This window comes from Lepus europaeus, chromosome 23 (genome assembly GCF_033115175.1).
Source record: "Lepus europaeus isolate LE1 chromosome 23, mLepTim1.pri, whole genome shotgun sequence".
Classification (NCBI taxonomy): Eukaryota; Metazoa; Chordata; class Mammalia; order Lagomorpha; family Leporidae; genus Lepus; species Lepus europaeus.
This window is the reverse complement of record NC_084849.1, coordinates 24,847,297-24,861,307: the sequence shown is the minus strand read 5'-3', so window position 1 is coordinate 24,861,307 and position 14,011 is coordinate 24,847,297. Positions and strand designations below refer to the sequence as shown.

The following is a 14,011-nucleotide window of genomic DNA, read 5'->3' as shown; positions in this document are numbered from 1 at the left end:
TTTAAAACAAAGATACGGGGGCCAGTGCTGTGGTACTGTGGGTTAAAGCCCCAGCCTGCAGTGCCAGCATCCCATATGGGCACCGGTTCAAGTCCCAGCTATTCCACTTCCAATCCAGCTCTCAGCTATGGCCTGGGAAAGCAGCGAAGGATGGCCCAAGTCGTTGGGCCCCTGTACCCACATGGGAGACCCGGAAGAAGTTTCTGGCTCCTGGCTTCAGATCTGTACGGCTCTAGATGTTGAGGCCATTTGGGGAATGAACCAGCAGATGGAAGACCTCTTTCTCTCTCTATGTCTCTACCTCTCTCTGTAACTCTTTCAAATAAAATAAAATAAATCTTTATAAAAACAAAACAAAAATAAAAACAAAACAAGGACACAGTATGTGCCTCCAGCACACGATTCAGAGATCCCGACGGGGATTTGCCCTGGGCCACACCGCTTACTGTGAAGAAGCAGGTGAGCCATCCAAAGACTGGCACAGACAGGCACGGCAAGCTCTGGTCTCCTAAGAAAGGGAGGACCCCAACGGTAACTAAATCCTCACCTGCCCCTAACACAGGCGGCTGGATGGTGGAGGAGTTCGGTCACTCCCTAGCTGCGTGCCTGCTGACCAGCTAATGTCTTCCAATCTCAGTTCCCTCATCTGAAAAATGGGGTAATGATGTCTCTACCTTACAGGTGGTTGTGAAAACTTGGGCAGCAGCTGACGGAGTGGGATCTCAGCAAATGCTGGTTTTCTCCCAAGTCCCATGCTCCCTAGCCAGCCCCACCCACTCTGCATTAGTCTGTCTGACTGTTTAAGATTTCTCTAACAGGTTCTCTGTAACTAAGTCAACTTCGTATACTACCTATGGGCCTCAATGAAGGGCGGGGAGCCTGTTTCTCTTCACCTAGGATCTGTCAAAACAGTAATTACTAACGCTAATTACAGAGCAGGTGGAGAATCCAGCCTGGGAATCCTGGACCTAAATCCCCACTCCAGTCCAAATGGTATAAAGCACAACTTCTTTCCCCCTTAATTTCTCTACTTGTAAAATTGGGAGCAAACTTTGAACTCAAAATAAGCTATGTTGCAAGGATGAAATAGGATGATAATTCATGTGGTTGCACATATTAAGTGAAGAAGGCTTGGGAGGCCTTCGGAGATCTGTTCCAAACCCTTTATTTGACAAATGAGTTGAACGAACCCAGGGGCTAGGTGAGCTGCCCAGGGTCGCACACCATTAGCCTATGACGTGGTGCGTGGCTGCTAATAAATGCTTGCTGTTCTTCACCACTTCCTGTCACACGGTTATAAATGTATCTGGCTGTGCTGGGAGGAAAAAAACAAGTCTCCAGTCCTCCAGTAATGCTGCTTAAAAACCCACAAGGGAAGACGCTGCAATGCAGTGAGAAATCCGTGACAACGATGTGAAACAGGCAGCAATGAGACACGCTGGAGTCAAGGCTAGTGGGCTTGTTTGCTCTCTTACAGTCATCTCTCCCTTCCCGCTCCTTCACCACAGTGAAAACCATGGACCAAGGAACGTCCACCGCTGAGAACAGGCGGAATCTCAGCTGCCCCTCCGACTCGGTCTCAGCCCGATTCCATCTGTTCAAACAGAAGGCCAGCTCATGGCTCCTGCTAGGAGAGCCGAGGCGCGCTTGGGCTGCCAAGCCCTGGAATTTGACTGACCTGAGGGTAGAAGGCGGACGATGCCGTGCGTGGGCTGCGGACAAACTCCATAAAGAAGGCCCCGTCCTGAAGTCAGAGGAGGAGGAAGCAGCAGCGGCGGCAGCAGTGGCAGCAGCAGGTGCAAGGAAGCAAAGAAATGCAATGTGCACCAGTGGTTAACCATTGGGGGACGGAGAGGGGGATGACAAACAAAAGAATAAATAAATAAATAAATAATAAAAACAAGGAGGGAAGGAGAGGAATACAGACATATCGGGAGAGCTGGGGAGGGGGAGGAGGAGGGGAGAGAGAGAGAGAGATCCACCCAGAAAGACAATATCCCAATGCAAGACAGGAGCAGGCATGCACACCTCCTCGGGCAGAATCTCCCATCCGTGTGGGAGAAAGCACCTGAGCTCGAAGGTGTGCCCAAGATGCCTCAGGTCTCACCAGAGTGTAGCTTGGTTGCTTTTGCCCTCCTACATAGCTCTGAAACTCCTTCAGACCTATGTCAGGGAAGAGGGAAAGGCCATGGGGCAGCTTGGTGGGGACGGAGGGCGAAGGCAACATCCTGGCCTCCCACCTGGCTGGGTGGCCAGCAGCCCCCTTGGAGAAAGACACTGAGGCATGAGAGGTTGTTGTTGTTGTTTTGGTTTTTTTTTCCTGTTAACTAAACATGGCAGCCAGATGGGAGGAGAGGATTCAGTGCAGGAAATGTTCTCGCTAAATCTTCTGAGCACGCGGGGGTACAGAAGCAGCCATACCTTCTCCTCCGCTGGTTGCCTAACAAAATCACCAGGAAGCCAGACACACAGGGTGTCAGCTACGCAGGCACATATTATGAAGGGTTCCCTGAAGCCGCCGTCCCCTCATTACCCTACCCTTCGGGGGGGTGCATATGGTACTTTCTATGTGCTTGAGTCTTATGGCAATCTACAACTGGCACTTGATGTATGTCAAGGCCCCTGCCTGGAACTGTTGAAATATTTGGTTGCCCTTTTTTTACCAATACTCCTGCTACTTCCTATGAGCTACTATGAAGCCAAATAACAAACCTTGGAAATGTGTGGCTGTGTAGATGCAGGTGCAGGCGCCAACCAGCCTACCCCCACCTTCACCACCCCACCCTCGCTCCTGTTGCATCTAACATGAAGCTGCCTGGAGACAGGTCGGGCACTTCTGAGCATGTCCATGGGGCTCTTCACTTGGGCCATCTCATAGCATCTTTGTTTCTCCCTGACAACTTGGGCATCTACATCCAGGCTACTGACGGCTCCTAGATGTGGAGTTCAGTGTCCAGTCGGAAGATGAGGAGAGCGATCTAAACAGCTGTCTAACATTTGGTCTTTGGTGCACTTTAATCTTAATTTGTGACTCCACGCCTTCTCTACTTTTCAGTCTTGCCCTCGGCACTGGTTGTGGTCCTCAAAGACGGCAATGAGCAGAGGGCAGAGCTGGTGGGCAGCACACGAGGGACTCGTGTACATCTCATTTACCCCATTTGTGTTCCTTCTCTGCCACGACACGTAACAGCAGAGGAGCCGCTGATGCTCAGCTTTGTGCACGTGCAAGAGGTGAGAAGACTCTTTCTGGACCAAAAGGTTGTTCTTTACACACAGACTGTTTGAGGGGACCTGTCGTCACTCATCCCCTGAACAGAGGTGAGCCAACTTTGGCTGCAGGCCAAATCTGGCCAGCCACCTCGGCTTCTACGGTCTGTGAGCCACGAATGGGCTCTTACAATTTTAAAGGGTGATGGAGGTGCTTACACAACAGCCTTATTTTGCCTCCTGGCCCACAAGGTCTAAAATATGTATTTGAATTTCCTGACCTCTGGTCTATACGGCCTACGGGCTGCCTACAGTCTAAGTTGATACCAGATTTCAATCCGTTCATTGGAAGGTCTAATTCTAGTCATTTCTGCTAAGGAAATAATCAGAGATGTGGTCAAATAATTATTAAGAGTATCTCCAAGGTGGTATTTTTTTTTGGAATTGTGACGTACAGAATGGTTTTAAAAATGAACTAATAGACCGGCGCCGTGGCTCACTTGGCTAATCCTCTGCCTGCAGTGCCGCCACTCCGGGTTCTAGTCCCGGTTGGGGCACTGGGTACTAGTCCAGGTTGCTCCTCTTCCAGTCCAGCTCTCTGCTGTGGCCTGGGAGTACAGTGGAGGATGGCCCAAGTGCTTGGGCCCTGCACCCTATGGGAGACCAGGAGGAAGTACCTGCCTCCTGGCTTCGGATCAGCGCAGTACCGGCCGTAGCAGCCATTAGGGGAGTGAACCAACAGAAGGAAGACCTTTCTCTCTGTCTCTCTCTCACTGTCTATAACTCTACCTAATAAAAATTTAAAAATAAAAAAAAGAACTACCAATTTGTTTTTAAAAATCAGAAACCATTCACATTTTAAACAAAAAAAAGTTGTAAATGAAGGCATATTAATAAGATGAAATATTATGTAGCTGTTCTAAAAAATCATGCTTTTGGAAAAATAATGACATGAGAAGTTTTCATGACATGGAATAAAATAAACACGGGGATGGATATACAATATGACCACAAGTCTGAAAAAAAATAAAAGATAAGCACACTTCCAAAAATTTGTGTGAAAAAAAAAAGGAACTAAAAGATGTTTGCGGGGCCGGTTCTGTGGCGCAGTGGGTTAACGCCCTGGCCTGAAGCACCGGCATCCCATATGTGTGCCACTTCAAGACCCAGCTGCTCCACTTCCGATCCAGCTCTCTGCTATGGCCTAGGAAAGCAGTGGAAGATGGCTGAGGTCCTTGGGCCCCTGCACCCGCGTGGGAGACCCGGAAGAAGCTCTTGGCTCTTGGGTTCGGATCAGCACAGTTCCGGCCGTTGCGGCCAATTGGGGAGTGAACCATCAGATGGAAAACCTCTCTCTCTCTATTTCTCCTCTCTCTGTGTAACTCTGACTTTCAAATAAATAAATAAACCTTGCTTTGGTGCAAAAAATAATTGAAACCCGTGCACAGTTTCTTCATAGTACACCTTTCCTATGAATGTTTTGAAGGCCCCTCACGTATCTATTGAATCTCCTCCACCTCCCAGTGCTAGAGACCAGACCTGACAGTGAACAGTCCCCTCACCCTACCACAACAGTGATCTCAGAATCTGAAATCCCAGAAGGAGTTGACATCACCAAGTCTATCAGTCTTAAAAGACACAAGAAGCCTGAACTATGGTGTCTTCTGTCTCTACTGTGCTTAGTACTCCTTATAGATTCCTAACGTCTTGGGTGTTGGTTTGTTTCCCCCTCCAAGATGCTCCCATTTCACTGTACTTCTCGGGAATCTAAGAGAACTGACAGGGATTTCACTATCAACAAAGAGGGAGCTCAGGGCTGGCGCTGTGGCGAAGTTGGTTAAGCATCTGCCTGCAGTGCCAGCATTCCATACAGGTGCTGGTTCGACTCCCGGCTGCTCTACTTCCGATCCAGTCCCTGCTGATGGCCTGGGAAAGCAGTGGAAGATGGCCCGCATGCTTGGGCCCCTGCATCTACACAGGAGACCCAGAAGCTCCTGGCTTCAGATAGGCCCAGCTCTGGCTGTTGCAGCCACTGGATGGAAGAGGAAGACCCCCTCGGCCAGCACCACGGATCACTAGGCTAATCCTCTGCCTGCGGCGCCGACACCCCAGGTTCTAGTCCCAGTTGCTCCTCTTCCAGGCCAGCTCTCTGCTATGGCTCGAGAAGGCAGTGGAGGATAGGATGGCCCAGGTCCTTGGGCCCTGCACCCACATGGGGGACCAGAAGGAAGCACCCGGCTCCTGGCTTTGGATCGGTGCAGCAGCGGCCATAGCGGCCATTTTGGGGGTGAACCAACGGAAGGAAGACCTTTCTCTCTGTCCCTCTCTCACTGTCTAACTCTGCCTGTCAAAAAAAAAAAAGAAGAAGAAGAGGAAGACCCCTCTCTCTGTCTATAACTCTACCTCTCAAATAAATAAATAAATAAATCTTTAAAAATAAAAAAGAAGAAGAAGAAGAAGGAGCTCTTGTGGATGCTGCTTCAGTAGTTTTCTAGTCCCCTCTGGGAAAGCTAAGAATGTCCCTGCAGAAAAAGCAGGTGGCCAATGTCCAAGCCCAAGGCAGATCTGGGGCCTTGACCGACAGGGTTCAGCTTGCATTTAACTAGACGTCAGCTTCCTGACCACTGTGAGTAAGAAGGCTCCTGGATAAAAGGGCTCCGGTAGAACACCCCCACCGCTCAGCACACCGGTCCTGGATTCGAAGGGTTGTCCGTTCTGCCCTCCACACCGGGCCTCCGCGAGCACCGCGACAGCGCCCGGCTGCAGTGGCCTCCTTTACCTTTCGTGGGCTGTCCACGTAGGTGGGAGTCATGGCAACGCTGCCGCTCTCGGCTGGCTGGGCGGCGCTCTTCCCCCCGAGCACGGCTGCCTGCTGTTCTCCCAGGCACCTGGAAGGAGGAAGCACATGTGACCGCAGCTCGCTCAGAGCTCCCGGCAGAGCATCAGAACCAAGACGGCTTCATGGCTGCCCTCTCTCCGACCTGCAAGTCTGCCTTGCTTCTCCTTCAGGCCCTGCACCGACCCTGAAAAGACCCTGAATTTCATTCATTGTCCTGAATAATGAGTCCTCCGTGGTATGGCAGAAAACAGCCCGATTTAAAAAGCATTTCGGCGGCATCTGGAGCTTGCTTCCTGTTTTGACAAGGAAAATGACCTCGTTTAAGTGACTCCCTCCACGAACGCCATTCTCTCAAGTCCTCTGGGAAGACAATTTTTCTCTCTTTTTAGTCAATACACGAGCTAAAGCATATTCTGAAGGCTGGGGCTGCTTAACGTCCGGCATAAACTAAATAGCAGGAAAGATTAACTTTCTCTATATTTCTAAGGGATTTAGGCTAAATCACCCCAATGCACATGCTTATATCCTCCTCTCCCTGCAAAAACACACAAATTTAACAGACATCTTGTAACGTAAGACAAGTATGGCTTTCTATGACACTGCAGCTCATCTCAGTTCTGAGATAACACATATTCACCCTTTCACATTTATTTTCCTAATTTTCTGTGCTAAAATTAGCCACTTAAGCTTAAGTTACATTGGTTTACTGTATCATTGTGCTTCTTGAAAAAATGCTCATTTATTTATTTATGATTTTCATCTGCTTGAAAGGCAGAGTGACAGAGAGAGGGAGAGAGATCTTCCATGTGCTGGTTCACTTCCTAAATGCCTGGAACAGCCAGGGCTGAGCCAAGCCAAAGCCAGGAGCTAAGCACTCCATCAAGGTCTCCCTCGTAGGCGTCAGAGGCCCAATGGCTTGGGCCATCACCTGCTGCCTATCCAGATGCATTAGCAGGAAGCTAGACTGGAAGCAGAGTAGCTGGGACTCAAAGGGCACTCAGATACGCACTGTGGCCATCACAAACAGCAGTCTAACCTGCTGTGCATACCACCACTTCTTTGTTTTTGTTTGGTAAATTTCAGAAGGGTCACATGATAGTCTTAAGTCCTACGTTATTACTGTAAGATAGATAGATGGATGGATAGACAGACATCCATCCATCCATCCATCCATCAGTATCTGCAGGGAATGAGTTGCAGGACCCCCAGTGGATACCAAGGTCCACGCATGCTGAAATGCCTCAAGTAAAATGGCATAGTACTGGGGCCAGTGTTCCAGTGTTGTGGTGAAGCAGGTTGGGCCACTGCCTGTGACGACGGCATCCCACGTGAGTCCCAGCTGCTCCACTTGTAACCCAGCTAGCTCCCTGCTGGTATGCTTGGGAAAGCAGCAGGAAATGGCCTGAGTGCTTGGGCCTCTGCACCCATGTGGGAGACCTGGATGGAATTCCGGGCTCCTGGCTTTGGCCTGGCCCAGCCCTGGCTGTTGCAGCCAGCTGAGGAGTGAACCAGTAGATAAAAATTTCTCTCTTGCTCTCCCTTTCTCTCTGTAACTCTGCCTTTCAAATACGTAAATCTTTTTATAAAAAAAAAATAAAATAAAATGGCGTAGTATTTGCACATACACTCCACACATCGTCCTGTAGACTTGAAATCATCTCTAGACTACTTCTGATACACAATACAATGCAAATGCTACGCACATAGTTGCTATGCTATGCTGTTTAGGGGTAAGGAAAATATTGTGTACATGTTCAGTACAGATATCATTTTTTTTTTCCTGAAGATTTTTGATCTATGATTGGTTGAGACCGGAGGTGCAGAGCCCATGGATACAGAGGGCCAACTATACTGTGTAGCAGACACCACGAGGTGGGGCCCAGTGCCTGCACGGCCGCCTGGCTGCCATGACTAGGGGTGCAGTCCAGGAAGCTCTGCCGTCAGTCCCCTCAGGGACATTCCCAGCTGTACACTGTCCAGCAGCCTTCTCTGAGCCCATACCCCTCCTCTGGGCTTCCCATGAATGAGGGGTGTGTGTATGAGTGTATGAGTGTGTGTGTGTGAAGGCCTGGCCGTGTTGCCCCAACATAGCTCATCTCTGACAGCTGGGTGTGAGATCGCCCAGGCTGTCTCTGGGCCTGTGATGCAGCTCAGCTTCTGCCTGTGTCCACTCCTGCTTCTGCCCCTTCCCTCTCACAGGGGTTGAGCCCAAGAATTTTCCTTAATAAATACCCTACATGCTGTACTCCACCTTGGTCTAGGTTCCCCAGGAATCCAATCTACATTTCTTGTCTTAAATTCTGACATTTTTGTTTCTGATCATGTAGCAATCTCAAGGATTAAAAATCTGTTTCCATAGTAACATGCTTCATTCTCTTAGCATTTTCTATCATGGAAAAATCCAACATACCTAAAGAGTTAGCATACTGAATGCTTACATGCCCAGCCATATTTAAACATCTAGAGCCGGGGCCGGCGCTGTGCCATAGCAGGTAAAGCCACTGCCTGCAGTGCAGGCATTCCATATGGGTGTTGGTTTGAGTCCCGGTTGCTCCACTTCCAATTCAGCTCTCTGCTATGGCCTGGGAATGCAATAGAAGATGGTCCAAGTCCTTGGGTCCCTGCACCTGCATGGGAGACCTGGAAGAAGCTCCTGGCTCCTGGCTTTGGATCGACACAGCTCCGGCCATTGCAGCCAATTGAGGAGTGAACCAGCAGATGGAAGACCTCTCTCTCTCTCTCTGCCTCTCTTTCTCTGTGTAACTCTGACTTTCAAATAAATAAATAAATCTTAAAAAAAATAAACAGCTAGAGCCAATCCTGTTTCATCTGTCTTTCCTATCTACTTGTGCCAATTATTTTGAAGCAAAACACACATGGTATTATTTCATTCATAAACACTTCAGTGACTCTCAAAGAGAGTAACTCCTTAGAAAACATGGCCACAATTCTGTCACCGTATTTAAATGTTTCAACAGTTTCTAGCATCAAATATTTCCCTGGGTCTCTCCTCAATCTTTTTATACTTTCTTTGCTCAAAACGAGAGTCAGTTAAGGTCCCTGCTTTGCAATAAGCTATGTCTCTTTATGTTTCTTTCGCAATTTATTTGTTCAAGAAACTTCAGGGTGGCTTAGCAGCTAAGATGTTGCTTGGGATGTCTACATCCCATAAGAGTGCCTGGGTTTGAGTCCCAGCTCCACAATTCCGGCTAATGTACACCATGGGAGGCAGCAGGCAATGACTCAAGTAGCTGGGTCCCTGCCCCCAACATGAGAGACCCGGATTGAGTTTCTAGCTCTGGACTTTGGCTTGGCCCAGCTCCAGCTGCTGTGGGCATCTGTGGCGTGAACGAGTGGATGAAAAGTCTCTGCCTGTTTCTCTCTGCCTTTCAAAGAAGGAGAAATCGCTCGTTTGCCCTACGCGTGTACAGCCCGGATGTGCGGGTTTGTGTCCCTTTATTGCTTACATGTTCCTCTGTGCCCTGTACTTCCCGAGAACTGCCAGTTCCTTCCAGGGAAACAGATGCAGACCCAGTTTCGGGCAAGAATGCTTCTAAGTGGTGCTGTGGACTTCCATCTGGAGGCGTGCCGGCCGGCTGCCTCTGAGACTACACACAATGCTACTGTATCATTCCTTCTGCATTTCTTAGCTGGAATATTTCGGAAAAGAAAGCGCCTCCCCCCCACCAACTACTTGGTTACTCTGTGTGTGACTCAGAGGAAGGCAGAATGCACCCTCGATGCTCCCATGTCCGCTGATAACACACTCTCCCTCTCTGTCATACTGTAGCACCTGTTCCTCTGAGCCTTGTCTGCAAACACAGTGACTTTCTCCAGCACTTCCTGAGGGCTGCAGCAGCAGGTTGCGACAGCGACAGTGGTGGCAGGAAGCCTGGGTTACTTTCCAGTAGCCTCTCTGCTACGGTCTGGACATGGGCTGGTGTTCTAGGCTCCATTGCCCTCATTTGTGGAAGGTGATGGACACTTTCAGAGGCTCTGAGTCACTCGGGGAACTGCTCTCAGTAAGGATGAACGTAGTTCTAGATGGAGCCCAGTTGGTTCCCATGGAAGTGAGCTGTTATAAAAGGCAAATCCCTCTCTGGCTCCCTGCCTTGCCACACAGTCTCTCTCTCTCTGATGCATTCCCACCATGATGCCATTTGTCATGATGGTACCCAGCCAGGGGCACCCTCACTAGAGCTAGTGTCACGCTGTTGGAATTCTCAGCCTCCAAAATTGTGAGCTAAATAGGGGGCATTGGCTCAATGGTTGACGCCTGCATCACACACAGGAGGGCCTGAATCTGAATCTCGACTCCACTTCTAATCCGGCTTCCTGCTAATGCATACCTGGGGAGGCAGCAGGTGATGACTCAAGTCTGTGGGTCTGGTGGCGTAGCAGGTGAAGCCGCTACCTGCAGTGCCGACATCCTATATGGGTGCCGGTTCAAGTCCCAGCTGCTCCACTTCTGATCCAGCTTTCTGCTGTGGCCTGTGAAAGATGGCCTAAGCCCTTGGGTCCCTGTACCCATGTGGGAGACCCAGAGGAAACTCCCAGCTCCTGGCTTTGGATGGGTGCAACTCCAGCTGTTGTGGTCATCTGGGGAGTGAATCAGCGGATGGAAGACCTCTTTCTCTCTGCCTCTGCCTCTCAAATAAATTTTTCAAAAAAACAAAAAAGTATGTGGGTCCTTGCCAGGCCACAGAAGATCTGGATTGAGTTCCTAGCTCCTGAATTGAGCCTGGATCAGCCCTGGCTGTTATAGGCATCTGGAGAGTGAACAAGCAGATGGAAAATTTCACACACACACACACACACACACACACTCTCTCTCTCTCTCTCTCTGCTTTTCAAATAAATAAGTTTAAAAAAAAAGTAAAAGACATCTTTTCTTTTTCAGCACCAGACACTTCGTTATAGCAATGGGAAGTGGCTACTCCACCCTCAGATGCATTCTGCCGCACATGACAACCCACACTCAGTTGCCTTTTTTTTGTTGTTAATTTATTTTATTTATTTGAAATGCAGGGTTACAGAGAGAAAAAGGGAGAGATAGAGAGAGAGGTCTTCCACTTGCTGGTTCACTCCCCAAATAGTGCAACAGCCAGGGCTAGGCCAGCAGCTACATCTGGATCTCCTATGTGGATGTAGGGGCCAAGGACTTGGGGCATCTTCTGTTGCTTTCCCAGGCACATTAGCAGGGAGCTGGATTGGAAGTGGAGCAGCTGGGACTCAAACCAGTGCCCATATGGGATGCCTGTGTGGCAGGCAGTTTAATCTGTTAGACCACAACACTGGCCCCACTGAATTGCCTTCTACATGCTGAGCTGTAGACTGGGAATCAGGGATTCAGAGAAGAATAAGACCTTGCCCTGGTCCTTGTCTTTGTCCTTGCCCTTAGAGGTCCCTTGTCTAAGCCTCAGGGGGAGGGAACTGCCAGCAAATGACCAGTTACAATGCATTTGTGCGTATGTGAGAACAAGCACAGGGGAATTCACATTGCCTTGGGAGGAGGTTGGCCAGAGCCTCCACAGGGACAGTGATGTATGTGCTGTGTGGGCCTCGAAGGGTGGGCAGGAGGAAGACACAACATACAGAGAAGCGGCCGGCGCCATGGCTTAACAGGCTAATCCTCCACCTTGCAGCGCCGGCACACCGGGTTCTAGTCCCGGTTGGGGCGCCGGATTCTATCCCGGTTGCCCCTCTTCCAGGCCAGCTCTCTGCTATGGCCCGGGAAGGCAGTGGAGGATGGCCCAAGTGCTTGGGCCCTGCACCCGCATGGGAGACCAGGAGAAGCACCTGGCTCCTGGCTTCGGATCAGCGAGATGCGCCGGCTGTGGTGGCCATTGGAGGGTGCACCAATGGCAAAAAGGAAGACCTTCCTCTCTGTCTCTCTCTCTCACTATCCACTCTGCCTGTCAAAAAAAAAAAAAAAAAAAAAAAAAAAAAAAAAAACAGAGAAGCAGGAAGAGTAAAGCACGCCGGTCACGTGACACTGCAGGTGCATGGAGTGTTGCGTCACACTGGAGCCACCAGCACCCATCACAGCCACCCTGAACAGGACATGAGTGTGCAGTCTGCTCGGGGTCTCTCTCTTTCTGCCCTGACTCGCCTGTCATCAGGTCATCCCCGTCGGAGGGGAGCAGAGAAGCCTGCCAGCTGGCACCTGCTGCCCAGACACGGCCCCACTGCTGTGAATCAGACAGAGCCGAGACGCCAGGGGCTGCTGACTTCCATGGAAACCCTGACTAGACGCGTACGCCTGCAGCTAGAGACAGGGCAACTGGAAGAAATCAGTTACAGGAAGATGGGGAACTAGGGGTAAAATTTTTAGAACTCTTTCTTGTGTTGCTGTAATGCAGTTTTTCCTGATAGAGATAGAATGGGATCTGCTCAAAGCAGCAAGAAGAAAATGAAAAGCACACAAATAAGAAAAATGCAGCGGTGTGAGCAAATGTTACATAAAGGTCTGGCTCCTGCTCCTCTACCTGCAGTCTTGAGAAAACGCAGCACCGCACCCGGGAGCCGCCATCTGGGGCGAGGACTAAGGCGCAGGTCTCTGTCCTGCCTCCCGCCATGAGGTTAGCCGAGTTTCACCCTTCACATAGTGGGGACCCTGCGACCCCCACGATATTCCCCTCCCCTTCCAGTCTAAGCAGAGACTCCTTGGTGTGTACTAAACAATGACTCACCGACAAAATTAAAATAAGATCCCTTCACCCCCGGCTTCACACCCCTCCCGGCAACATATGTCCCTTGTTCTCTTTCCCAGGGGGAAGGACTGGTGATCCGCTGCAGGGGGAGCTGCCAGGCAGAGTTCTGAGGTCTTTCCTTGACTTGATAATGATATTTTTCAGAGCTCCCAGAGCCCTTGGTAATGAACCCGACCTACCCCAGCTTTCCGTCTCTCCTTGGCCTCCCCCGGGGCCCCGTGCTGGGTCCTTCGCATCTCTCCCTGAAACCCCCATTTCCCGTTGAATCAGCACCCTCCATCCGGCCTCTGCTGCCTCCTGCCTGGACTAGTGAGGGCTTTCTAACAGGACTCTGGCCCCTGCGCCCACCCACCCAGCCTTCACCAATACAGGGCTCTTTTCCCTGAAAAAGCCACTGCTGCCAGACACCGACTGCCTATTTTAAGATTAAGAAGTTGCTGTGATTTTTTTTTAGGTAAGTCATATGATGGTGGCTTGCGGCTGAGTGTTTTATTTATTTTTTATTTTTAAAGAGTACTTATCTTTCAGAGACACATTCTGAAATACGACAGATGAAAGGACATGACCTCTGGAATTTGGTAAAAAGAAAATGAAAGGAAAAGTGAATGTTGAGTGGGATGTGAATGAAAGAACATTGACCGTTGAGTACATAATCGCTGAAACTGGGCATGGGGAAACACAGTTATACTTACTGGTCTACTTTTTCTTACCTGTTTGAAATTTTCCATTAAAATTAAAAAAAAAGAAAAAGATTTCAAGGATCCTGCTTGCTAAGGGAACATGAAAGTTCAGGAGAGCTCGGCACCCACCTTCCAATACTGCCCTTTTACCTGTGTCTCCCACCACACCTCACCCTCACTTCCCTGTCCCTTTCGGAAACCCTTTGTGTGCAGGCTTCCGCTGGGCACGACACAGACCCTCACATCAGACGGACCAGGTCGAGTCTGCCCTAACACGCTCACCCCCGGTCTGCACCGACTGAAGCGTCCTTGTCCTCCATCATTCGATAAATACCCATATGCACCTGCTGCGTGCCAGCACGCCATGCACAACCTCCGGGCGAGTCTGGGGGAAGGCGAGCCAATCAGCTCCTGGGGCCCGTGGTGGGATAAGAGTGCACTCTCTGCTGGGCGTGAGCCTGGCGTGCTGGCAAGCACAGACGGGAACCTGATCTAGCCGGGACGGTGAGCAGAGCTGGTACGGCTGAGGCAGGTCCAACCCGTGCAAGGGTATGTGCCAACTTAAGACTCAC

At 50.1% G+C, this 14,011-nt stretch overlaps 1 protein-coding gene across 5 annotated transcripts in view; it reads right to left on the bottom strand.

Moving 5' to 3' along the window:
- The window catches only part of DEPDC5 (DEP domain containing 5, GATOR1 subcomplex subunit), a 148,640-nt gene that overhangs the window by 41,518 nt on the left and 93,111 nt on the right, over window positions 1-14,011 (bottom strand). For 3 of the 5 annotated variants that reach the window (XM_062182725.1, XM_062182726.1, XM_062182727.1), the window contains exons 32-33: window positions 5,987-6,095; window positions 1,679-1,744 (exon numbers count right to left, since the gene is read on the bottom strand). In XM_062182725.1, the coding sequence (XP_062038709.1) occupies window positions 1,679-1,744; window positions 5,987-6,095 (175 nt within the window). The remainder of the gene's footprint in view (window positions 1-1,678; window positions 1,745-5,986; window positions 6,096-14,011) is intronic. The other 2 variants (XM_062182728.1, XM_062182729.1) reach the window with 1 other exon arrangement.